The sequence below is a fragment of the Tigriopus californicus genome, chromosome 10 (assembly GCF_007210705.1).
Source record: "Tigriopus californicus strain San Diego chromosome 10, Tcal_SD_v2.1, whole genome shotgun sequence".
NCBI lineage: Eukaryota > Metazoa > Arthropoda > Copepoda > Harpacticoida > Harpacticidae > Tigriopus > Tigriopus californicus.
The window spans coordinates 11,083,908-11,110,617 of record NC_081449.1 but is presented as its reverse complement, the minus strand read 5'-3'; the positions used below and the strand labels follow the sequence as shown (position 1 = coordinate 11,110,617).

The window sequence follows — 26,710 nt, the reverse complement described above, 5'->3', positions numbered from 1 at the left end:
TCGAGATAATGAGCTTGAGCCTACCCGACTTGATTGAGGCTTTTGCCCCCATGAATTGACAAAAAGACTCTGCTTCTGATCGTTCAGCTTTTTAGACAGTTTGATAATCATCTCATCCGAATTAGAAGTCACACTAGGCGTTTTTCTGTGCCTGTCTCTTAATCTCGATGATGTTGTTTTGACGGGAGTAGAAATTGACCAGACATTCAAAGTCATGTATTTTGTGAACATTCATCCAACACCTCCAATCTCTAGAAACCTTGAGCACTTGTTGCGTACACCCACATGAGAGTCTGAAAGTAGCACGTCTACAGTATTGAAATGGGAGTTTTAAGCAGGCAATTGCTTGGAGCATTGGTTGGAGACCGAGAAACACGTAACACCGGTCACATTGCCTCCTTTCAATGGTCCTCAGACTCCTTCTATTTTCACGCAGTTATCAGACTCTCTTTGTCAGTTTGGTCCATATGTTGATGAGTGTCCCCGCAATTCTAATTGGTAATGGCGACGACCCCTAACCTAACGACGAAAGTCGCCCATTCAGAAGAAGGAGAATCCAAAGTGTAGTAGTAGTGGTAGTGATGAGAGTGCAAGTGGTAGGAAAACGAGTCATCTTTATGGCGCCCTCTGACCTCAAAATGGACTGCCATTAAAGACGACGCCTCGCCTATTTATTCTGCTATCCATTTGCTCGGATTCGCATCTGCGTACCGTAAATGTGTAAATGGGAGGGGGTCAGTCAGTTAGTCAGTCAGTTAGTCAGTCAGTTAGTCAGCCATTTAGTCAGTCAGTCAGTCAGTGAGCGAGTTAGTTATTCGGTCAGTTAGAGGCTCAAGAACAATGATGGTTTGGCTTCCTCCCCAGTCCCCACAACTAGCCAATCGACGGAGGAATAAGGAAGCGCGATTTGGCTTTGTTTCATTGCACATGATGACGCTTTAATGAGACAAATCTTGGTTCTGCGGTCGAGTCGGATAATTTTTGTGTTGGAAAAACCTCATTCAGAGACTGAAAGTCTCTCTCTCTCTCTCTCTTTGTTACCCTTCTCCCAACCACCAACCACAGACCATGATGATGTTCAAGTTCTTCCTTGCATACCCCAGTACGTGGAAACGTCAAAGGCAAACAACAATCTGACCAAAATCATTTTGGTTGTCATTAAGCATCATTCACTATAATCTGTGACCAATTGAAGCATAATGCACAATGCAAAGCCCACACATCAAACCAAAGCAAACCGTTGCCACACAGGTCTGATATCTTGTGTTCAAATTCCCTAAGACAATTTGAGGACGCCAGTGGTACATAAATGACAGTTCTGACACAATGAACCTTTTGAATGAATGGGGTTCTAGATAAAAGTACTCGCTTTACTCGCCATAATTCTAACTTTTATCACTTTTCAATCCAAATTAATTGATTTAATAATGCATAATTTAAAGATCCTTTCTAATGAGCCTCATTAATACTCTCGGCCCCTTGCTTTGTATTTCCCTGCACTCACTTATACATGGCAAGTCTTATTCAAAAAGGCTCTTAATGATAAGGGTTTTTTTTACCCTTGACATGAAACTAAATTTTTTTGTATTAGACTCTGGTTTAAGAATTGACTCACAATTGCTAAGTAATCACAATCTCTTTGCCTGTAAAGATTTTTCAATAACAGTGTAATTTATCTAACATGCATCGCAATTTTGGACAAAAATGTTTAATGACAAAATGTGGGACCATGTCCTAGCCAATCAGAGTGAAGCTCGAATGCGGACCTTTACGGATAATTCTTTGCAAAGCATCCTTAGTTTTGCTCAAACCTTGTTGGCTCTCAGATTAATTGCTTTGACCGCCCTCGTCGCCATCTTGAGCCCATCAACATGTGCCAGATTGATCCAACGCTTCACCGGTTAGGGGAGGACCAGATTTTGGTTATTTTGATTATTAGGTAAAAAAATCACAAATAATAACTAATGTGAGGAAAGTGAGAACTTGGTGATCTTCACGAGCGAAGCGATCATATCTACCCAGACCTACCTACATCCATGAAATAGATTCGGTGTGTCACAAGTGTCATTCATATACAGTGCCACTGATGCCGTCAAAGAAAACATGAAAAAGGTTCAGACTTCGCACTTGTACCTCCCCTAATAGCTGTCACACTCTCAGATTTACGATTTCTAATTGTTCTCGGTTTNATGTGGGACTATGTCCTAGCCAATCAGAGTGAAGCTCGAATGTGGACCTTTACTGATCATTCTTTGCAAAGCATCATTAGTTTTGCTCAAACCTTCCTACATCCATGAAATAGATTCGGTGTGTCACAAGTGTCATTCATATACAGTGCCACTGATGCCTTCAAAGAAAACATGAAAAAGGTTCAGACTTCGCACTTGTACCTCCCCTAATAGCTGTCACACTCTCAGATTTACGATTTCTAATTGTTCTCGGTTTCGAATGTATGTATGTAGGAGTACATACGAGTATGTATGTGAAGAGCAGCCATTCATTTTGGATTTTTCTCCCCCAGATGATGGACTGATCCAGCAATCCGACCTCCGCGAGGTCATGAAAGCTTGCATGGAGGAGAACGGGATGCGATTCGACGAAAAGGAGATCGAGGATTTGGCACAGGCTCTCTACGAGGATGCAGCAGGTCTGGCAGCGGGCGAAGCTGCCATGGAGACCCATGGGATCACGGTGGAGGACCTCAAGGCCGAGTTGTCCAAGCACGACGGCCTGCTAGAAAATCTATCCATTAAGTGAGTTTCCTGATTGGTCTCGAACTCTAAGTACGGCTTTGAACACCAGATATGGACGTTATACTGTGCGTACATACGTACAAATACGTATGTAGTACGATGATGCCCCTGGCATAAGCGTTTTAACACTTGTGGCCGAAATGGAAGTTCACGTTAGTTCTGGTTGAAAATGTATGGTTGAAACACATTAACAAGGGCTTAGCTAGAAGGCAGACTGGCGAGCTGACTGACTCGGAATAATGAGACTATTTAGTTTTATGACGATTCCACTCGGATTCGTTTTATTTGAAATGGACTCGGAATTTGAGTCGGGTTTGACGCCCTTTATAACACATTTGAATTTTGAGACTCAGCCATCACAAAATAATCGAATTCCACGGCAGGATCTTGATAGCAAAGACAACCAAGACCACATTCATTTGTATATGGTCATGAAATAATGTAGAATGGGTCATATGTAGAGCCGGGCAATATATCCCTAATTTTAACTGAAACAGTTCTGCTCAGAGGCAAAGGTCACGTCTCCACCTTAGAAAGACATCAAAAACTGATGCAGCTAATGACTTTTGGGTCGAAAATATGTATAATGAAGTGTTAAAAAGTACTCCTGGCAACAACGGTTGGCGCAAAGTGAGGAAGATAATTTTTTAGCAAAACAAAAAGTAAAGAAGGAAAGACGCATTTGATTCCCGTTTCAATCTCATAAAGAAACACGCTCGGAATTTAAGATCTAGTCCACACAGGAGTTACCTGGCAAAATCATTCTAAAAATTACCCTTGGCTTGGTCTCAGTTAGAGTATAGCCAATCATTTTGTCGGATAGAAGAGAATTATCGTAAATTTGACAACCTTATCGGTTGGATGTCTGGCATACCATTTTTGTGCGCTACAAAGTCGTAAGTCGCTCTGTGTGGGCGATCAGAATGGGCGTTGCTTGCGCCAAGCAATGAGGATCTTCCCTATTCTACTCTGCTCTACTGCAGCCAATAACTGCTGTCACCAAAAATTCAGATCACAAGAGACCATTTGCACCCCAAGATATTGGACATTTTTATTTCACATATCGGTTTATTCTTTGAAGGCCAAGACGAGTTTGTAGCCAAGTATATAGAGTTCTAAGCCCACGACGAGATTTTTCTACTGAAGCTATAGTTCTGATTTCATTCGAAACAAGAAAAAAATGGTCTCTATTGTGGTTGATGGTATTACTATCTGATGCACCGACGCAAGTACCTTCCTCCATTTCGCATTGATTCATGTTATTACAATCCTTGCTAGCATTGGGAAGTGGCTGGTACCTCCGAAACCTCCTAAGCCAAGACCTTTTACCCAACGACTGAAGGATTGTCTTCCGCATCAATTCTCCATGATGTACATCCGAAACAACAAGCAGTTCCTCTTCTTCACTCTGGTCTTTATCATCATCATCAACGTGGCTCTCTTCGTGGCCAGGGCTTATTACTTCAAGGATTTTGCTATGTTGAACAACTTTAGACCCAATCCGTTTTACTTGCTGTCCCGAGCCAATGGTAAGTTAGAATATTTTTGTACTTACCGTTGAATTATGATTTATTTATTCGACGAGGCACGGCTTTTATCAGACCAAATCCGTAGATTCAAACCCATCGATTTGAAAAACAAAATGTCCCTCATATCATGATGCGTCTTGTTGGTCGTTGACCTCCATGGGCAAATGCTAGTATGCGCCTGAGAGGCTTGGGGAATAGGAGGGTAAAGATGAGGCAGAATTGGGTAAAGAGCACTTTAAGCGAACCATAACTAAGCGCCAACTCTGGCGTGTTCCAACTTTCCATGAATGGTCTTTGTTTCGTTTGATTTATGTACGCATTTGCCATGTTCGACTACTCGGACTTGGCCGTTTCGGGTTGGTTGTTATACAGCCAAGACGTGATAAATACCTCACACCAAAAGAGAGTTAGCGGCCACGCACTGCTACACTGTACATACATAATCTAACAACGGGCCAATCCATCCTCGAAAGTCAAAGCGTTGGATGACGCCCCAAAAAAGGATTTGACGAATGCAGATCGAGGAAGTGAGTTGGATGTAAATGGATTCCATCTCTTACGGGTCATTTCGTTATTATCGAAATGAGAACATTCTTCACGAAATGAACTGGAATGTCGTTCTAGTGGTTTGTTTTAACACTCGCTAGAAGCAATGGAGCTCTACTGTGTACGTATGTGTACCGACTATAAAACGCTCTGGCGAAAGAGTTGAGTGGTCCAGGGGAGGCACAGAAGGAATGGAAACATGATGCCAAAGCCCACTCAAAAAGTGTCTAATTAAATTTTCACAGCTTATTGAATTTTTGCAAGAGAATGTGATTGAAACAAGCCATTCTGGGACCGCTGACGATGAAGGAAGTGGATGGTTTTGCAAATGGAAAATTCAAATATGCTATAAATTGGTGGTGGGGGTTTGCTCGTTCTTGGGCAAGAACCCAGAATGGACGCAAACGGAGGCGAACATGATCATTTTGTTTACTGACGACGGCCAAAAGAATGCTTGTTATGAGTGATAAATTTAATTCTTCTGAAATTGGGCTCTAAATTTCTGAAAGATATACGACGGAGCAATCTTAATTCTTTGAATACTTATCACCCAGAAATTGGCGATCATTTATCTCGGGATTGGATGGTATGACGAGGAAATATGATTCACACCCATATTGATGTAAATCAGTAATTAATTCTTAATTCTAATACCATCCTTCAAAACACGGCTTTTAATGTGCCGTGGCAAGCACCCAGATTGGGCTCTAACAATTTGAGACAGGTTATAGGGGATATTTTCCTTGTGTATCCAATTCGCCTATTCATTGAACCAATGTAATGCTGAGTCCGTTCCAATCAGCACATACGATTAGCTTTAACATGAGCGAGGCAAAGTTGTCAAGTAGAAAGGCCAAGAAATGAAGCTGATAATATATGAATTTCATATTCTTAAATTTATTTTGGTCCCATCATGCAAATGGAAAAGTGGGATCTTTGTATTAAACCAGAAAATAACAGAAAAAGCGTCAAAAACATTTGAAAGATCTTATCCGTGTTCTAATTGATTCAAACGTACAAAATACGTAGTTGGCAAAAGGCAGGAAGCACTGGCACAACTTATACTCTAAATCTACATATTTGTTTGGCTATCATACACATTTCAGTCTATTTCTAAAATGAAAGTGTTCATCAAGAGGAAAGGTTTCGGGCCATTTGGCAGGGAAAGTGTTGGATGCGAGACGTTTTTCTGATCCATATTTGGCAAGGGCCGAATAAAGATTGCAGATAAACGAAAAGAGACCCAAAGTTAGAGTCCAAATTGTGAGCGCGGAAAAGTTTGTTTATTCATGTTATTCATTAGCCCCTTAGCTCCATAGTGCCCAACCTCCAAATACCTATAAATCCAAATGACTTTCGTCGGTCTGAAAGTCTAGACTCGAGATTCCAACTTTCGTAAAAAAAAAAAAATCCCAGATGAAGTAGCTATTTGTGTCCACTTTGGAATTCGGTTGCCATTTCTAGAATGCTGTGTGGAAGCGAGGAAGCCGGCTTGGAAACGTGCATCGTGAGTGTTGTTTGCCTGCTTCTGGGCAGATCATGTCAAGTTAGTGACAGATTTTATGAATACGGGCTCCTGCGTTCCTGTTTACAGGCGTATTAGCGCCAACCCAGGGGTTCAATTGCGAAAATGGGGAAGCACATAAAGATAAATTCCGATCGTAACCCTTCCGTTCGCTCTTCTAAGAGGGCACCCTCATCACGAGTGTGCACGAAGTTGCCTCAGGTGCTATCACTCAAACTGGACCAGACTCAAGAAGACCGCTCAATTCCCCGGACGGAGAACCCGCAAAAGCTGCAAATTATTGCCGCTTTTCTTGAAATGAGACTCATAAGCTCCTATGAGGCCATTCCTGATTCGATCTATTTTTCAGTAGCGAATCTTGCAATAAAATATCTCAGCCCATCAAGCCAAGGGTCACTCCAGTCCAAGTCCAAGACACCGTCGCAATCATGGATGTTTCTGCGGAACTCTTTTGAGGCTGGCTGCTCCTTCTGCGTAAGGTAGTAAGAGTTCTTGGGTGTAAATTAGAGAAAAGACATTCACGAGACATTTGTCTTGAACCTCTCCGTACTAACCTAAATCATTCAGAATGGCATCACACTCTGCTCGCATTCATCCAAACTCCCACAGCCAGCATCAGCGAGGGTTCTGAACCATTTCTGGTTCCGCGGTCGTGATCCTCTCCCTCCTACTCCTTCTTGTTGTCTAGCTTGATCTACTCAGTACTCACTGGACTCAGCAGAGAGGTGCACTGCATTTTTACGACCTCGGCCATTTCGAGGCGACCATCGTGAGGAAGGCAGGAAGATGACTGACTGACTGACTGACTGACTGACTGACAGACGGACGAACGAACAGTGGTTTGGTAGACAGATAGATAGACTGACCAACCAGCCAACCAACCAACCGACCATACAACCATCCAACCTGGAGAAAGAAGAAATGAGCATTTTTTTTCCACCGGGATTTTTCTCGGCTACTTTTCCAGAAGTAATCAAGATCCGCCCAAGTTCCCTCGGCTCGTAAGCCAGATGGACAGCTGTGTGTGTGTGGAAAAGATGGCCGCTGTTACACATCCAAGATTGATTTTATGAGGTCACTTGATAGCTTCTCTTTTTAAAAGGAAGGCGCACTCGCCCGTATGCAATTTCATTCCGATTCCACGCTCAAAAGTATCCCCGTAATCAGCTCTGCACAATTGTGTGAGGGTCAAAATGTGATGACAAACCATGGGTTTCAATGTTTGGCAATTCCGGGTGCCTGAAAGCAATGAAGCGAGGAAATCCAAATATCTCGAGATTATCTGCGACATGATCACGGCCCTGGGTACACAAACCTTTCCAAGTCCCACGACGAGCCCGAAAGTGACCAAGGAGAGGTTGTTATCGCCACTCGCCATATTTGGGCATTCAATTTCTAACCGTTGTGGCCAGAGGGTTGATCAGTGAAGAGACGTCCAGAATTCGTGGTATTCGTCGCTACTCTAAGTACTTGGAATCCCTGTGTATATTTGTAGGTTGCCAAACTATGAAGGGGATGCGAGAATCCAGGAGGAAGTGACGAAAAGAGAACTGAAAAGGAAGCGCATACTGTCTGACACTAGGGGTAAATCACATACTAGGGTTAATATTCCCAGGTGTGAACAAGTATGATTGGGCCCTGCTCGAGTTTACTCATAGAACAAAATGATGTGGTCAGGACTTTTGAAGGGGCCCCAGATATTTCACTTTCTGTTGAAATGGGTTGTCATTAAAATTTCACAGTTCGATGGCAATCTATGCTAATACCAGATAGAGGAGTACACACCAACAGTGAGTGGCCTCGCACACTTATCCAAGAAATAGGAGACTTCCACAGCGATAAAAGCCGGAATGATCAGGATTCAAAGTCCACAACTCTTCTCCCCCCCCCCCTCTTTGGTGTTCAGGTGTTCTGTTCATGCTGAATATTCTGAGAGATATCGGCTCCGGATCTTTCCCAAGAAATGGACACTCACTCACTCAACATTCAAGAAAAACGAGACATTTTAGGCGTCGGAAACGTCCTACGATATTTGCCCGTCAAATACTAGTTAATTCTATCAGGCCTAATGATTTGGGGTTTTCCCCTAACACCAGTTAGGGACATCGCTATTTGCACAGGGCTTGACGCTCTTTCCATGCCAACTATTCAGGATGTAACAAGAAACAACCAAAGCGTCTTGGGTAAATTCAGACGTCGTCGCTTTGAAGGCATAAATAAGCTCATGACTCCGAAGACTCTTAATATTGAAAGGTAATCCAACCCACCCTAACCCAAAGAGAATGATATGGAGGTGGTAATGGAGATGTGAGAGATTTGTGGCCTGGATTGACCGTCGAGATCAGTAAATCATGAGCTGAAATTACCCGGCATGTACGAGGAAATTGCTCTATTGATAACACATCTCCCTCTCTCTTTCTATTGGAAGTAGGACGACGCGATGCATTGCCTGCGGGTTGGAATTAATAGCAATATCGAGAGCCGGTCTTTCCAGCGCACTACTGCGCGTGGGGAAATGACTCAAATGAGCCTCAAACGAGGCTCTCTTATTCAGAGGTGCAGAAAACATAACCGTTACTATTTCCACTCTGGTTGCATTTTCAAATGTCTCACTTCGACCTGGAGTTTGTGGAAACGCTTAGCACTCATGCCGTCAATGATGTTGGTTACACAAACAAACACACGCCCAGTGATTGAGAATGATTTTTGTCTCTGTTCTTTTTCAGGTCGAGTCTTACTTTACAACTCGAGTCTGATCCTAATCTTGATCTTGAGGAATACCATCACGATTATGCGCCAGTTGGGAATGGCCACCGTATTCCCACTAGATAACAATATCTATTTGCACAAAGTGGTAGGATACATGATATTTATCCAGGCCTGGATCCACACCATCATGCACTTGTGCAATTTCGGTGAGAAGTCAACCCGTCCGACTAAATGCGTACCACATATAGTATACATACACAGCGTAAAAGCTAAATTTAAACTCCTGCTGCTTGGCCAGCAAGCAAGCAACCAAGCAAGCAAATAAGAGCTGAGCGACTCGGTTAATGCAATCTGCAAAGACCAATCTTCGCTGGCGAAGCAGTTTCCATGCCTTGCTTCTAATTTTTCAATTCCCTCTTGTTAGCTCGTCCACCGAGTCTGAAATCTACATCAACAGCCTTTTTCTCTGAGGGAAATGCAAATTTTCAGTTTAAAAAAACACCGAAAATTGGAGCAATGCTAAAGGTTCTGCCACTTCACGCGGCATTGATTCAAATAGCATTGTCATGATAACTCGGGATGGCGTCATCGTTTTTCTCACCTTTCAGCCATCAATGTTCAGCCAGATCCTGTTCGTTTCGTTCAACTCACCTCCAAGTATTGGGACGAATTTGGACCCCTTCGACCAGGTTGGATGAACTTACCGTACGAACTGCCGCCCGGTTGCATGGTCTCCAACAAAACTCTTGAATGTCCCACGGGAGCATTGGTGCCCGAGCTAAACATCAGCTATTGCCAGATCTGTAACGAGACCGACGCTGCTCCATGGTCCCTATTCGAATGGATCCTAACTGATAGGCCTCACGTGTTTGGCCTAATGCCGGGTTGGGCAAATCCCACGGGTGTAGCTTTGATTCTGATTCTTACCATCATGGTCATGGGTTCGTTGCCATTTGTGCGTCGAGGCGGATACTTTGAAGTGTTCTACTTTTCCCACGTTCTCTACATGGGCTACTGGATCTTGCTGATTCTCCATGCCCCCGAGTTTTGGAAGTGGATCATCGGTCCGGGGATCGTGTTTTTATTGGAAATCACCTATCGAGTGCTCTCAAGTCTCATGGGAAAGGGCAAGACCACGATCATGGCCGGAGTGGTTCTTCCTTCGAAGGTCACCAATCTGATCATCAAGCGACCGCACAACTTCAACTTCGCTCCGGGTGATTGGGTGTTCGTGAAGATCCCGGTCATTGCAAAATCCGAGTGGCATCCCTTCACGATCAGTTCGGCTCCCGAACAGCATGGATTCTTCACACTTCACATTCGAGGTGTGGGTCAATGGACCAACCGACTGTATTCCTACTTTGAAGAGGAATATCGGCGACAACAGGAGGGCAAATTGGAGATCGAGTCAGGATTTGACCGACTTCGAGGGTGAGTGCTTCAGCTTCAAGTTGACTAGAGATTAAGACAAAGTTGTCCAGCAGGGCTATAATTGAGCAAATTGGTAAAAAAACTCCTCTGAGAAATTCCTGACGGCTCAGTGGTTCCCATCAAATGCATTCAGGCGCATTTCATCGCGTCTTGAATGACAGTACTCTGTAATTCATGTTGTGGGAATGAAATTTCCCTCCTAATTCTAAGAGTTTGAGAAGTGCAGAAAAGCTTTGTAAAATGATTGGTACGTGGATGGTCGAGTATTAATTGTGATGCTTTTGTCATAAACGTTCAGAACAAACGTGTGTTTCAGATAAATTGCTCAATGTAATGTGGTATTCAGTTTGCAATGAACTCTTCCCAGACTTCAATTTCACTTACCATGTACGTACAATCATGCGAGGTCGCCCCAAGGTAAAGCAATGGCATCAAAAAAGCCCTGCTATAACAGTGATGATTAAAATTCGAAGCAAAAAGTTTGGTACAGCCACTTACTTTTTTTCAGACAAAAAGGTCAAAATGTGTTTACCAAGGGTAAAACTTGACAAGAAAGTGTAATAAAAGTGAAAAAAGAAAAACCACTATGACCACCATAAAAAGCCTAAGTGTAGAAAAAATCTTGAAAGGAAATTGTAATCTCCTTTCCTTTAATTACTTGCCAATAAAAGTGCATTCTTGGGACAATCCCTGCGATTCAACTCATTCCTTATTTTCCAGTTAGAACCCCCAAAAAAAATTGCATAGCGAAGCGTTACACCTTCTCTATCTTTTTAGGACGGTGCATCGAAAATACACGACAATGAAAAAGGCCTTGACCGAGTACAACAAGCATCGTGCCGTCGATCGAGACATGTCTAATCCGGATTTCCAGAGTATTGCCACTAAATACCAACATGATCCAGAGCGATCCAAACAACGCATGCGCATCCGAGAAGAAAAACTCCGGTATGGCCAATAAGTAGCATCAAAAGAGTAGAGGCATAAAACTGATCAATCCATGAGTGTGTTTTTTCATTTAAAGTGCCCGAGAAAGTAACGGCTTTGGGTCTCCGAGTTCGTCGGTGAAATCCCGTGGAGCTCCAGCCACCGCTGCCACCACAAACAAGAGCTTCCGATACATGAGACGTCAGCCCACGATGGTCAAATATGACCTTGACGAGTTAAACAGTAATCTGAACAATAACAACAACAACAATAAAAGTGGGACGGATAATCCGTCATTCGCTCGATCCGAGGTCAGGTTAGACGATGGCAGTGATCGCTTTGACGTTGTCGTTACTGACTCTGGAAAGATTCGCCGACGAAATATCCCGGGACCACCCTCTCATCGAGGCGATTCAAATATGGATGAAGACGGTCCGGGCAAGAAGATGACACTTAAAAAACCGCTGGAGGTGAGTTTCGCCCGCAGACTTTCCAGCCTTATTGTACCCTTTAAACACTTCTGATCCAACAGATCTTGGTGGACGGTCCTTTTGGCGCTCCATCTTCGAATATTTTCCGAGCTGAGCATGCCGTACTTATTGGAACGGGTATTGGTGTGACTCCGTTTGCATCGATCTTGCAATCCATCATGCTCAGGTATTGGCAGGTGAAGCGAAATTGTCCAAAATGTGAGTACTCGTGGAGTGACGATATCGCACCCAGCATGTTTAACCTCAAGAAGGTGGATTTCTACTGGATCAATCGCGATCAAAAGTCGTTCGAGTGGTTCGTGAAGCTTCTCTCTCAATTAGAGATTGAACAATCCGAGCAAGGTGGAGTTATGGGACATTTCTTAGAGATGCATATGTACATCACATCGGCCTTGCAAAAGACCGACATGAAAGCCGTGGGGCTGCAATTGGCCTTAGATTTGCTCCACGAGAAGGTGTGTATTAAAATCTAACATCCAAGATCGTTCTGCATAATGGCAATTAAAATTTCAACTCTTTCCTTGCAGGAGAAACGTGATCTCGTGACCGGACTGAAGTCGCGAACGAATGCGGGCCGACCCAATTGGAACAAGGTGTTCACCCAGATCCGAGAACAGAGGAAAGGTCGCGTGACTGTGTTTTATTGTGGAAATCCAATTCTAGCCAAGGTCTTGCGGAAGAAGTGCGATGAATTCGGATTCATGTTCAGAAAAGAAGTGTTTTAGAACGAAGCAACAGGGACGCACAAACACACATCTGGAAAAAAAAATGCTCTAAGTCAAATAACTCAGTCTCACCATCGCCATCCACATACAACCAACAACATTCGGAAAATTATTACAATAGTAACAAAAAATTATAATACTTCAGATTAAATTAATAGATACGAATGAAGATGGTGAGCTGGAAGAAACACTTTGCAACGCTGTGATCACGTTTTGTTGGATATCTTGTCATATCGGATGATAAGTGAACCTGCAAGATGAAAGAAAATATCTCTCTATTTCTCTCTCTCTCTACTCGTTCTATGATAATAATCATGTCAAGAATTCTGATCTTAAAACAAAATTGTCGTTCTGTATTCATCTAATGGAGTTCTTAAAAAAAAGAGATTACGTTTTCCCCCTATTCTTCCAAAACCCGCCCTTCTTTAAGTTACGTATCCGAGAGCTGCAAAAGCTATTTAACCTGATACATTGGTGTACATAGATAGAATGAATGAACGACAACAAAGAATTCATAAAGTTCTCGTCAAATTTCTTTTCCTCGGACCATTTTCCTTTTCGTTTGCTTGGTTAGTTGTTCTGTGCTCAAATCAATCAAGAAAATATACACTATACATAACAAAGACCCTCGTCTAACTCGACGTCTATTTCTCTTTTTTCTTCACTATCCTAGCTTTTCTAAACCTGGTCTCCTCATTGACCACCGATAAAATGGAGAAGAAACGGTTCCTTGTTTCGTTCTCTGACGAATCCGGCAATTTTGCCGACGCCGACGAAGATTCCACTTCCCAAGATTCTCATTCCCTCTCACCAATCCTTGAGGAAGGAAGATCACCAACTAATTCGACCCTGGACCAAGACCCGGATCCAATTCCAGGGAGTCCCACTGCCTTCTGTTCGTTCCGACAAGATTCGATGAAAATAAGGATTTCTTGCAAGTTTGAAACTTCCAATGAATTTAAAGGGGTCAAGAAAGAGGTTCTCAAGGACAATCAGGTCGAGGATGCACAGGATTCGGGATTGATCTCTGATTCAGTTCCGGATTCCAACGTGGAAGCAAGATCTGAAGATCAGGACTTGAGTTTAGAAGAAAAAGCTGAATCTTTTGGTGTTCTGGAAAGCGATGAAAAAAGATGGAAGGGAGCAAACCTCGATCAAATGGATGCACTAAATGAGAAGAAAGGCGAAGAGGAAATTGAAAACACCCAAGGCTACTTTACTGAGATGAGCCATCCTCTAGGGGAAAGAAATATTTTAGTACAGGAAGATAACTTGGCCGTTGGGGAAAATGTGTCCGATTCTTTGATAACTGAACACGATAAATTGGAGGAAACTCAGACGTTTGTGAAGACTGAAAATGATCATATTGAAGCGAACAAGGACCTCCTAAAGGCCGAAAAGAATGATTTGGAAGAGAACAAGGTCATCTTGAAGACTGAACAGGATGATATGGTAGAAAGCAAGGGGTTCCTAAAGGGCAAAAAGAATGATTTGGAAGAAAGCCAGGAAGAATTTCTGAATGCTGAAAAGGACGAAGTGGAAGAAAATGATGGATTTCAGAAGGCTGAATTGAATGATTTGAAAGACGACTATGGCTTCCAAATGGTCAACAATGATCGCAATAAAGAGAACAAAGGCTTCTTGAAGGCTGAAAATGATGGTTCGAAAGAAAGCCAGGGAGGCTTTCTGAATGCTGAAAAGGACGAAGTGGGAGAAAATGATGGATTTCAGAAGGCTGAATTGGATGATTTGAAAGACGACTATGGCTTCCAAATGGCCAAAAATGATCTCATGAAACAGAACAAAGACCTCTTGAAGGCTGAAAATGATAATATGGAAGAAACTAAGGGCTTCCTGACTGCTGAAAATGACGATATGGAAGAAAATAAGGGCCTCAAGAAGGTTGAAAAGGATGATGTGCAAGATTCTCAATCATATTTGAAGACTGGAAAAAATTATGCGGAGGAAAGCGAAGAGTTTAAAAAGACTGACGAGGATCATTTGGACGAAAGCAAAAATGACAAGTCTAGCGAGACATCTTTCAAGGACAATGCCACGGAGGACCATCACGAAAAAAGGCTCTTTTCCTTTTGGGGATTTAAGGGTTTCAAGAAGAGAGAACGACGAGATGACAGTAAAGAACGGGATAAAGATTCCACTTCGTCAAGTCGCCGTTTTGCCATCGTCCCAGTCTTAGAAAGGTCAAGGATGAAAAGGATGGATCAAGAGAACGATTCCAAAGATAGGGAAGAAGTGCAATATACCCAAAGATATGAGGTTGATAACTATTCCAAATCAGAAGACTTTGATCGTAAAGAAAAATATCACCTTTTTACTTCAACGCCCATAGCTGCCAAAACAATCAAGCAAGAACCCTTGGAGCATGAACATACTTTAGAAACTTCAACCGAGATCGACCCCAATCCCAAGTTGACAGAAACGATTCAGGTGAAGGAAGAAAAACAAGAAAAGCCTACTATCGGAACCGAGAATGAAGATGATGATTCAGCTTTTTTTGATGGACAAGTCGATAATCAAGAGACCCTTGGTAATCAGGAGGAAACAAATGGAGTAGAGGACTCAGTTGCTAATTTTGAATGGGAGAAACAGCAGAAAAAAAACTCGCTCCAGACTGAATTTAGTCATCAAGATGATATCTTGCACTCAAAGGAACTGGATCGTACTTCAGATGAGGGTTGCCAGTGTTTGAACCTGTCCCCTTGTTCCGAACAAAAAAAGGAACCTTCCAAAGCTTTTGAAGATCTCCCAATGCAACAAGATCGGGATCAAGTAGACAAAGTGAGTTATGCTTCTCAGAATATTATGATTAACGAAAAGGACTACCAAGAGACCAACGAAAAAGCAAGGAGAGAAGGGTCCGCCGGTCCAAAATCGACCGATTCTTACCACAAGGACACCAATCAATCTGATGAAGAGGATAGTGAGCCTCTTGACGACGGCGATCTTGGTAGATTATTCGATGAGCCTTTTATCATCCAAGTTCAGCGAGAAGAAGGCTATTCATTGGAATGCCAGCGAAACGATGGGTTGGATTCGGCAAATGGATCAATAGACGAGGCTGAAAGCTTTGATAAGAAGAGAGAGCAACAGCCTCTAGACATCTGCAAGCTATGCGAGCTCTCTGAACAAAGGAGCGTGGAGCCAGTAAGCGAGACAGGCCAAAGAGCCTTTGCTGATATCAATGCCTCAAACTCGTTGAACCCTGCACAGCAAGACGGTTCGGATTCAGAACAATTTTATGACTTAGAGGAAGGTAGTGATTTGTCACTCAATGAGGATGCTATTCTTGAATGCCATGCAGACCGAAAAAGAAGACCTGAAGAATTAACCAACGATAGACCAAAAAACACTCATAAGATGGAATATCTGGCGCTTGAATCCCAAAATACTATGCGAGATCTTACTAAAACAGATTGGAGAGAATTCGCGTCTCATGAGTCCCCTCCGATCACGCCGCACGTCAATGACCAAGATTTGCCGCTGAAACAGGATGTTTTCGAAAATGAAGACACCGAGCGTAATACGAGGAGGATGGATGAAGCTCAGGACAGTCTGGTCCAAAATGAAAATGTCGATGATCGAGATTGCCTCGGACTAAAACCAAGCGGGGAACAAGTACCAAGCGGGGAACAAGTGTTAGACAAGAAAGGCGGTTTGGAAAGGGAGTGCAAAAAGGCTTGTGGATGTCCAAACTTGAAGGTGTCGATATTCGTTGGTCCTTTGGATCAGAATGAGAATCTTCATGTCCGGATAAGAAATTCTTGTTGCAATGCAAAATTGTCGATCCGTCAAAAGGCTGGAAAAGAGCAGAATAATCATGGCAATTCATTGGAACAAGATCAAGATCCCGTCAGTATTCTTATCTCAGGGGAACTGAAACACAAATTGGAGCAACTAGATGCGATTCAAAATCAAGATTTCACTCCAGACGAAGTCCAAGAATTGGCTAAAGTGGTTCGAGGCATCGTTTTCAAAAACGATTATGAAAAAGACAATCACGAACGCTGTCAAGAAGAAGATGAAGAAGGGCAAAAAAATCATGAAGAAAAATAACTCTAGCTTAATTGCGATGCTGGAATAGGCACTGGAAAAGCAACTCTGTAGTGTACGTAACCAATCAAATTTTTAAATGATCCACTCGTTTGAGTTTCATAAGATTCGTTTACACTAGAAACAAGGAAATAAACATCAAAACGAGTCACAGTAATTTGGAGAGATGTTTGCCTAAAGAGATTTGTAAGGATCATTGCAAAATTAATGTTTTTCGAACTGTGGTCGTAGCAAGCTTGTCCGAAGTGCCCAGCCTGATGAAAATCGAGGGTGCGAGAGGCCTCGTCTCGTCGGAACATGTTCTTGTGGTTGAATTTCAGGGAGCAGGAACTTCTGACCGTTATGGTTTCTGTACTCAGCATTATTATCCGATCACCGACGAAAAGTCGCGTGTACAGAAAGACTATTGCATGTCTTCTTTCATATGACGACCAAACCTGGGATGGTGAAAGTTCCCTAGATTGGAGTAAAAATGCAAGTGTTTGGTGTTATTTTCATTGTATTAAGTGTTTGTCGCTCCAATTTGGCTACTTATGGTGGGCATGACTTGTTCACATCATTGGGGCAGCTCAATGAGCTTTGGAAAAACGAAGTGCTTGTAATAAAAAACATGAAAAAGGCCATCCAAAATATGGACGAGATCAAAGCATCGTTAGTCAAGTGAGAGCACCCTAACCATAAAAAAGTCATAGGCAAATATTTAATCAGAGTAAAATTGTTATCTTTCCAACGGTAGATATATCAAAAGTCACGAAGACGCTCAACTAAACCAAGAGCCCAACTTTGATTATTTGGGTCAGCCAATTAATGGATACCTCATGATCCGCCATGTCGCTCTTGGGTGGCAAGAAGTCCGTGAGCAGGTTTTCAAGGTTGAAAACGAAACTCGTCAAATCTTTGGTAAGTTACGATACCTTGAATCCTGTTTCTTTTCTTATATTTTGTGTTTTAACGATAAGATACATTACAGACGAGCTGAAAGATCGAGAGAAAGAAAAGCTTCCCGATGAGCACGATATCCATGGTGCTGCTTACGGATTGGCCCGTTTGCATTCACTTTACAGTTTAAACAGCACTCAAATGATTGAGAACGGGGTGATTGAAGCCAAAATCAAAAATGGAATTCATGCCTTGTCTGAGCCTAGCGTCATGAAGCTAACAGGTAATGTACACGAGCAATCAAATTAACGATCAACAATTACAACCTCTTTTTGCACGTTTCATTCATCCAGCTTGGGACTTGGACTTGATTGCTCGCCAGGGCAAAACTCAGGGATTGTACAATACCATGGTTGATTTTTACGGCGTCTTAGTGGACAAATTCCGCGGAGAAGAGCTCTCCAAGGAGAAACCCTTTGAAACATTCATGGCCAGTAAAAGGAATTTGACAGACATTCAACAAGACATTAGACATGCCAAGATACTCCATGATGAAACACTGGTGAGTAGATTTAAAAGAAAGACATTCCACGAATTTGCGATGATTAGACGGCATTCCGATTCGGGCAGATTCGGAGAGGTTCTCGCTCCGGGGCTCGAACCCATGACCTTCCATTGGACCCAAAGTTGCGCAAGAAGAAAAAATTCAAGAAGAAGACCTTTGAGCTCAAAGATCCCATTACCGACGAGGAGAGGGCAGAAAATCATAGACAACTCGAAATGCCGGAGGTGAAGCAAAAGGCTGACCTTCAAAAAGAACTTCTCTGCACCGGGGTCACCTTCAGGGTAATCGAAACGTGCTGTTTCGTTAATATGAGATAAGAACCTAATCAGACCAAACCTGGCTTGCCTTCAGACTGCCAATGATACTAAGGATCTCTTTTGCACCTACGCCCATAACAACTCGCCTTGGTTGCGATTGGGCCCCATGAAAGTGGAAATTCAGAGCAAAGAGCCCTATATTGCCGTTTTGAGGGAGCTCATGTACCCCCACGAATGTGACAATATCACCAGGTTCCTGGGTCCCCATCTGGACTTTCCACCCGGTCGAATGAACCCAAGACACATGATTAACGATTGGACGATGAAAAAGTCAGCTAAATTCGATATTTACTCAGGATCAAACAATTAACGGAAGGCTCAACTTTTTCAGTGCCTGGCCTAACGAAGCTCACAACATTCATTTGGAAAAAATGACCCGACGAGTGGAACACATTAGTGGACTTCATGCTTCTAGCTTCAAAGAAGAATCAGATGCCTTTATGGTGAGACCAAATGAATTTGCACCCCCATGAGTACCAGTGCGACCATCCTTTTCAATTCTCCTTTTCAGTGCGGTAATTATGGAATTGGAGGTCATTATGGCACACATCCCGATTTCAGCAAATGGAACCCTAATGCCTTTATGGACGCCAAGTCGAGAGTGAACCGCATTTCGACCGTCATGACCGTTCTAGATGCTCCAATTGCAGGTATCAAAAGCGACTGAATTGTCAGAATCTCTCCCGTAAACAGATTAACGAAAATGCTATCAAACATATAATATTTGTTCATGTTTGAAGGTGGTGCGACTGTATGGCCATTTTTGGGGGTGTCCATCTTTCCTGAAAAAGGCTCCGCAGCCTTTTGGTTCAATCTCAAGAGCGACGGCCGACCTGACTACTTGACTCTTCATGCAGCTTGTCCCGTGCTCCTGGGACAAAAGTGGAGTAAGATTTTTTTTTAAATTTACATTGGTGCAACTTGAATATTCACACACTAAAAGACGCTTGACTCATGCGCCCATTCTCTGTTGGTTTTCAGTCGGAAACAAATGGATTGGATATACTCCACAATGGAAGATCAGACCTTGTGCCTTAAGCCCAATGACTAGACAATTTGGTCCCTTCCGCTGACTTTTTCATTGGATTCTATGATTCTTTTGGGTAAATGTCACCTGTGATACCATACATATTTTTTTCTTTTTTTTTATCGAGCATGCCATTAGGATATGGAAAAAATAAACAAAGTCAGTACCTATACTTTTCTTGGTTAATTAGCTTTAATGAATGAATGATTTTCAACTGATAAGAATCTCCTCTTCGAAATTTGACGAGAAGTTTTCACTTCTAACCAACGAAGACGTGATTAGGCGAAACTTATCTGATTTTCAATCCCAAGTCTTTCTCGCTTCAAATGCCACCGACAGAAAACTTTAGCCTGACATTCGCAACTAACATCAAGTCATTATTTGTCAAATTTTGTTTGTTCAGCTTTGACTATGTATGCACCTTGTCCTTGTGGCACAATGTACAATCATATGCTACTTGTTGCTGGCGTGTGCTATTATTAGCGCCGGGGTATTATCTCGACTTCCTGCCCAGACCAGAAGGAATCCCTTAAATCCGACGGGCGCAAAAAGCTCAAAAGAAGTCGTATCCTTTCCGAAGGTGAATTCCCATCATCTAATAAGCTCTTATCATCGTCTAAACAATAAGTTACAATCAGTCGTAACTAGCTAGAATCAAAGTATAGATGCAAACTACTCACGTTGGAAATGCTTACAATTTTTATGCTAATGTTAGCTCGGGAAGGACTTCTTATGTGTTGCTTCAATGTGCATCATGCACATTCCATTCAAATTCAAGTTTGATAGCTGCAAACAAAAACGCTGAGAATAGTCGATGAAAACAAATAACTACTTGGTTGTCGTACGACTTACGGCTAAATCATATTCAATCACATTTAATGGCATTCGTCATTTTGAATAGTTGCCCCTTTTCGATTCATCTACAAATATGAGAAGCTCCATTCTACCTCGTGCAATGTTGCATAACACCGAAATTCATTTATGGTTGGAAGCCACAGCTTTAGAATGGCGCTTGAGCAGAATATACACAATATACACAAGAGATGTGTCCCTTGCCAGCTCCACTAGTCGACAGTGCAATTGAGTCGGGTCCGTGTCATAAACAATACCAAAAGGGCTCTGGGGTATAGCTGTAGGTAGCCGAGGTATTACTATTTGCGATACGGACCACTCCGACACAAATGTGAGTAGTGGGGAGGGATGGGTTCCCAGATCGGATCGAGAGAGCGATGACGGAGAGCCTCTTGTGCCTATACGAACAAAAATTCTCACACAATATTCCAGCAAGCTCTGGTCACATACTGTACGTACTGAAGTAGAATGGAAGGGAGCGAAGCCCAAGCGGATGTTTCAGGTAGACAGAGAGAGAGAGAGAGAGAGGTACGATGGCAAAAGCAGAAGTTAGTTGAATTAACCCACCATGGATGGCTGGCTGGACGGCGCGAAATCATGCAAGAGTCCCACTGGCCTCAGAAATCGGGCTACCCACCAATGGATGATGATGATGATGCACCCACCCATCACCTTACCGGCCGACTGGCCGACCGACTCGATAAGTTTAGACGAATTCTCAGAATCATTTTCCAACCAGAATCAAGTTCTCCTTCCAAGCAGCAACATGATCCGTATTACACATAGTACTATAACACCATGAACAGGGTATTCGAGGAGAAGAGGGGACCTTTAATCATCGACGAGGTGTGAAAGGAATTTTGAAAACTGATCCGCGTTTTTGCTGTGATCAAAGGCCCAGTTCACGTCAAGCCACACTAGTGATACCTTTGTATGGTCTCTCGAGTCGCGATACGCTTTTAGAACATGAGGTTAAGTTTGCTGATTCCTTTGAAATTTGCCAAAGCGGTGAGTGATGCCTATGTACTCGAATATGCCTTTATCACGTCAAAACACTTCCGATCGATCGTGAATGAGGTGATAAAGCCTTCAAAACTCCCCTAGCCTCAGGCTTTGACATACTGGCTACCATGTTTAGTTTGAAAAACGAGCGTGGTCTCCGAGGAATCTTTTGAGTATGCTGCTGGCTTACTGAAGTGTGATCTGGATGTCCTCGAGTTGAAGTCACTTGCTTTTGATGAGACTCCAGCCAGACGAACAAAGCGGCGATGGCTTCTAAAATCGCCGGAAATGAGAAATTACTCTCAGGGCTCGAATTGGAAGGGGATGAGACAGACTCCTCACCACCGCCGCAAAAAGCAACGAGGAAACCAACAAATCGGATGTCTGCCATCACCAGGGACAGGGTAATAGCAGCAAGTCAAGCCACACCACCATTGGAAGGTGACGAGGGTCTTCATCGAGCAAATAAACCAGGGCTTGGATTCGGGTCGACCACCGCAAGTAGCCCCACTAAACCTGGTCTGAATGCCAATGGCAAACCCAATTACGCGAGTTCCGCACGCGCTAAGACGTTTCCGCGCAACACAAAGCTAATGATCAAATCACATTCAGAATCCAGCTACTTGGGAAGCAAGACATCAAACCACTCAAAAGCGCGTGGAGGAAGAGGTGGAGGAGAAGCAACAACTAGATCCGGTGTTGGCTCAAAGCCAATTGGATTCAGTGACTCAAGCTACAGAGGACGAAGTGCGTCCCTTCAACAGCAACATGTTGGAATCGTCCAGGGAACGTTCACGAGGAAGCCAGAAGTGATCAGTTTGAGCAACATGCCCAGAGAACTCGGCCTTGAAAAGAAGACCAGCATCTCCTTCAGTGCCGTGGGGTTTATGGTGGAGAGCATGCACAGACTGCACAGCCACATCACCGACAAGAAACCCGATGTGGAACAAGCCGTGCTCAAGGATGATTTCAACTCCTTGGCTTTGCTCTGCATGGAGGACGAGGCGGCTTGCAGTTGCGCCGCACTCATCGCCATCAAGGAGGACAAAAAGGAGATGCTAGCCGAGATTCTGGATCTATTCGACAACAACCACGACGATCCGGAATGTGATAATACCACTCAGACCAGAGTGAGGTCCAAACTCCAGAGGCAAGCCAGTGAGGGCAATGGGCTCCTACATATCGCAGTGCAAAAACAGGCCTACAAATGCGTCTCGCTTTTGTTGGAGAGCGGCTTTTCGCCCAATTACTGGAACAACACCAATCAGTTCACGCCACTTCATTTCGCAGCCATGAATGGCGATATCCACACATTGGAGCTCTTGACCGACAACAATAGAACGTCTGAATCAGGCAATCTAAATATTGGCGATGACCGAGATGGCCAGTCTGTGTTACATGTGGCTGTAAGAGCCAATCAATTGGAGACGGTTAAATATTTGCTCAAGAAAAAAGCCAACAAGACGGGGAAGGGAAAGTTTACCGAGACTCCACTGCACACCGCTGCCGAGCACAACTTTCATGAATGTGCCAGAATTCTATTGGAGGAAGGTGTCCTGGTGGATGCTCTTCGAGGAGAAAATGTCCGAGAAACAGCTCTACATATTGCTGCGGGAAACGGATATGTGGAGACATCTGAACTGTTGCTGAAAGGGAACTCGGATGCCAATGCCAAAAACTCCCACAAGGAAACCCCACTTCACTTGGCGGCCAAGATGCATTCGGTTCCTGTAATGCGGCTCTTAATCGAACACGGGGCTGATGTGGACAGTTTGGATTGTGAAGGTCGACCTCCCCTTCACTTTGCCATTAACTCGAATCTAAAAGGTGCTACGGAGTGCATGCAGCTTCTCTTGAATCGAGGTGCCAACATCAACCAAGGCGATGTGAATGGAACAACGGCCTTGCATCTGGCAGCTCTTAATCGGAAAATTCGAAGAGTCAAGCTACTCATTAAAGGTGGAGCAGATCTGTGCTTGCGGAATAAGGCAGGAAAATCCGCTTTATACTTTGTCATGAAATACGTGCCGAACACATTGAAGACTATTGAAGAACGCCTCGACAGCGGAATGCAAATCGGAAGACCTGAGCAGGAATATGAGACGTCAGTTAAAATGGACTTCAACCTGCTCATGCCCTCGGCGGGAAATTATTACATTAGCGAAGTGGGGCTTTTCACGGAGATTCTTCAAATGCACAACAACGATCCTGCTCGGCTAGAAAAGATCTTCATGCACCCACTTTCATTGAGTTTTCTTCATCTGAAGTGGCAGCAGATCAAGTGGCTCTACTACATTATTATTCTGATAAGTCACATGATTTACTCGGTCACTTATTCCGTGTACATTGTGTCAGTGTACAATGGTCTTTGTAAACCGAAAGATTTCATGGATATCCAAGCTCTATCCTACACGGAACGGTGGTTTCGAGAATCCAAATGCGATTTCCATTCAGCAGATCATTTGGCCGCCGTTAACAGTGCCAGAGTGTCTTGGCTATTGCTCATCGTTTTCAACTTAATTTATGTGGCTCGTGAAACCACGAAATTCATACACCTCAAAGATATGTATTTCAAGGAGTGGGAATCGATCCTCAATTTGATGACGATTCTGTCCTTTCCATTGATCAGTTTTCATTTCAACCCTTTTGGGTTTGGGACGGAAGATCCTACATTTAGTGCTTGGCAATTCCATGCCGCAGGAATTGGTGTACTTACCACGTGGATCTTGCAAATGTTCCTCATTGGGAAAGTTCCAAGATTTGGCAAATACGTGCAGATGTTACTCAACGTGGGCTGGAGCTTCTTCAACTTTTTCGTTGCGTATATCTCTCTTATTCTCGGTTTTGGCCTTTCCTTTGTGGTACTCTTCCCCAAAGAGATCGCCTTCGTAGAAGCCTTGTCTGCGCCAATCAAGGTATTCGTCAAAGTCTCTAATCTACTGAATCGCTCCTCTGTTCCTATTCAAAGTCTTAAATTCATTTTACATACTCGTAGGTTCTGGTCATGATGACTGGAGAGATCGAATACAATGATCTCTACTATCCTCAACGTGACACAATTTTCCTAAACATCACTCAAACCAACAACTCGGAAACTCACGGAGTTGGGTACATTGACGATGAAGATATCCCGCAATATTTTCCAATTACTGCCCACGCTATCCTGACAATATTTATCATCGTGGTGGCCATCGTGATCATGAACTTACTTTTCGGTATGGCCGTGTCCGATGTCCAAGAGTTGTATAAGAAATCCCGACTCCATCAATCCATTCAGCAAGTTCACCTGATCTCTTACATGGAAAGCATTCTCTTTTCTCCTCTTTTCTACAAGCTTCCTTCGTTCATTCAAAAGTTCTTACGGAGAAAGCTCCATGGACTGGAGGGCAAGTATCGCAATGTGTGGGAATACGAACCGGAGTGCTATAAAGGTCACAGAGCCCTTCCGTCTCATTTGAATAAAAGCATCAAGGACAAATGTGACGAGTAAGTGTGATTTTTGGTTTGACTAATATCCTTTTAATGAAAATCTAATGCAGCCTTTGAATCGTAGACTGTCACAAAAGCGAGGGACTGACGCCTCCACCTTGAGGAACCTCAGTCAAACGATTCGTCAACTAGAATCTAAATTGGACAACATGCACGAGTTGTTGCAAAAACTCTCCCGCTCAGATGGTTTCCCTTACTCGAATGCGCCCACGTTGTCGATGGACGATGACGAAGACGATGAAGGAGATAGCCTCTCGGATGACGATCCCTCCATTCATAAAGATCAGTGTTCTTTAAATGACGAGTCAGATTTCATAGATTCGTCTTCAACGATACTCGCTTCGTCACCTAATCAAGATAAGAATTCTATTTCGTATCGACTTTCCCAAATCAACGAAGAAGATCAGGCTAAACTGGAGGATTCACCAAGAGCATCCCGAACATCGCGTCAAGTAGACCTTTAAGCATCGAAAGTAGTTGAAATGACTGATCGATCCAATTAAGTCATAAAAGAAACAATGTTTACCCTCAAAATCGCAATTGTCAGATTCAGATTTAAAGACTCATTCCAGCCAATAAATTCTTTTACAAGGAGCTATTCTTGCCTTCTCGCTATAAAAAGTAGTATAGTGGAACTCGATGTTGATGGTTTTAAAAAAATTTACATAAGGCAAATATTCTATTTGTTTGACGCAAGAAAATCAGGGTTGCATTTTGAGACTAAGTTAAGGGTTTCTGTCATGGAACTAGTACCTTATCAGGGTTTGACGAACGCGTTACTTTTTGAGTAACGCTGCTGGGGAAAAATAATGTTTCAAGGTTTCCTTTTCAATTTTTCGTCTCAAAAGCAATGACTTATTTGCTACTAATGGGATCAAGTGAATGATTACGGGAGGCTGTGACTATGATTATCAATTTACATTTTCTGTGACGCATGACATTACTTGTATAACGGAAACCCTTAACTTGGCCTCAAAATGTAACCCTGATTTCAGTGGAATACTTAATTGCCTTACTTTAACTTTTTCAAAGCTAAATAATCTTTTGTTTTGTGATAATGAAAATCGATATTAAGTCTTTGGGAAATTAAATTAACATGTAACCGGGGCATTTTGGGGCAAAGATCGATGAAATTTGGACTACTAAATCCCATGTAACTAAGTAGCGGTGAAATAGATTATATCATAATTCATATTCAAGAGCTAATTAAGTGTGCCCCTAATTTACATTGATTAGGCTTTTGAAAATTTCAGTTTTTTCATGTCGTTAGGTATGTCAGTTTTCTATGTAGGCTAGAACTCCATAAAGCAATAAAATTAAAGTTGTTCCCTATGACTTTTTGAGGTAGAAACATGCCAAGATGTGTTGGGGAATTTCAGTCCAAACATTAAAGGGTATTTTTACCAATGTGTACTCGTTACTTTTCCTAAGACTAAGATGACCAATATTTTATGGTTTTTGACCTATCAAGACCATACTTCTCGAAAGAAACTGTTTTTTTTTCTTCAAGCAGTCCTAACCGTAAGATTTGATGACAAAGTAGCAAATGCAACAAGATTTTAAACCAAGAACACCCCCTGAGTAGTTAAGAGCAAGCACAATTTTACCCCTGTCATTGTTCATAATATGCAAGATGGAAATAGAAAAAATATCAATTTCTGTTGAGCCTTTGGTTTCCTCAGCTGTCCCGAGATAAACAAATAATTAAAGGCCATTCTGGAAACTGAAGATGGAACGAGTAATTCTTTTAGTTTTTGGGTCGTTACAATTACAAAATTCTAAAGTGTAACGGAATTACAGTGCCTATTTCGAAAAAGGAACAAATTATATTATTATTAAAAAACCGTCTAATAAACAACAATTCCATAGGGT

General features: G+C 42.8%; 4 protein-coding genes and 1 long non-coding RNA gene across 6 annotated transcripts in view; 4 read left to right on the top strand and 1 right to left on the bottom strand.

The window, feature by feature from the left end:
* The window catches only part of LOC131889338 (uncharacterized), a 68,962-nt gene extending 55,701 nt beyond the window's left edge, over positions 1 to 13,261 (top strand). For both annotated transcript variants that reach the window (XM_059238424.1, XM_059238425.1), the window contains exons 8-15: positions 2,522 to 2,753; positions 4,032 to 4,282; positions 9,080 to 9,268; positions 9,671 to 10,493; positions 11,271 to 11,441; positions 11,518 to 11,890; positions 11,953 to 12,366; positions 12,439 to 13,261. In XM_059238424.1, coding sequence (XP_059094407.1) covers positions 2,522 to 2,753; positions 4,032 to 4,282; positions 9,080 to 9,268; positions 9,671 to 10,493; positions 11,271 to 11,441; positions 11,518 to 11,890; positions 11,953 to 12,366; positions 12,439 to 12,636 — 2,651 coding nt within the window. In that variant the 3' untranslated portion in view covers positions 12,637 to 13,261. The remainder of the gene's footprint in view (positions 1 to 2,521; positions 2,754 to 4,031; positions 4,283 to 9,079; positions 9,269 to 9,670; positions 10,494 to 11,270; positions 11,442 to 11,517; positions 11,891 to 11,952; positions 12,367 to 12,438) is intronic.
* An 81-nt stretch (positions 13,262 to 13,342) lies between these two features.
* Positions 13,343 to 16,864, top strand: LOC131889342 (uncharacterized). Its single transcript, XM_059238429.1, has one exon. It carries the CDS (start codon positions 13,348 to 13,350, stop codon positions 16,708 to 16,710), a length of 3,363 nt encoding a protein of 1,120 aa, XP_059094412.1. The 5' UTR covers positions 13,343 to 13,347; the 3' UTR covers positions 16,711 to 16,864.
* Positions 16,865 to 16,927: 63 nt separating this feature from the next.
* On the top strand, positions 16,928 to 19,653 carry LOC131889347 (prolyl 4-hydroxylase subunit alpha-2-like). The gene is made up of 10 exons (XM_059238435.1): positions 16,928 to 17,367; positions 17,444 to 17,607; positions 17,678 to 17,869; positions 17,940 to 18,148; positions 18,217 to 18,432; positions 18,503 to 18,738; positions 18,800 to 18,911; positions 18,980 to 19,118; positions 19,209 to 19,355; positions 19,450 to 19,653. Exons 1-10 carry the CDS (start codon positions 17,180 to 17,182, stop codon positions 19,539 to 19,541), a joined length of 1,695 nt encoding a protein of 564 aa, XP_059094418.1. The 5' UTR covers positions 16,928 to 17,179; the 3' UTR covers positions 19,542 to 19,653.
* Positions 19,654 to 20,211: 558 nt separating this feature from the next.
* LOC131889361 (uncharacterized) lies at positions 20,212 to 21,427 on the bottom strand. Its single transcript, XR_009374198.1, has 3 exons — positions 20,807 to 21,427; positions 20,348 to 20,745; positions 20,212 to 20,281 (listed from the first exon to the last, which is right to left on the bottom strand). It is a non-coding gene; the product is annotated as an uncharacterized LOC131889361 (long non-coding RNA).
* Positions 21,402 to 25,436, top strand: LOC131889340 (transient receptor potential channel pyrexia-like). The gene is made up of 3 exons (XM_059238426.1): positions 21,402 to 24,264; positions 24,345 to 24,835; positions 24,903 to 25,436. The coding sequence occupies exons 1-3, from the start codon at positions 21,616 to 21,618 to the stop codon at positions 25,300 to 25,302; spliced, it is 3,540 nt and encodes a 1,179-aa protein (XP_059094409.1). The 5' UTR covers positions 21,402 to 21,615; the 3' UTR covers positions 25,303 to 25,436.
* The last annotated feature ends 1,274 nt before the right edge of the window (positions 25,437 to 26,710 follow it).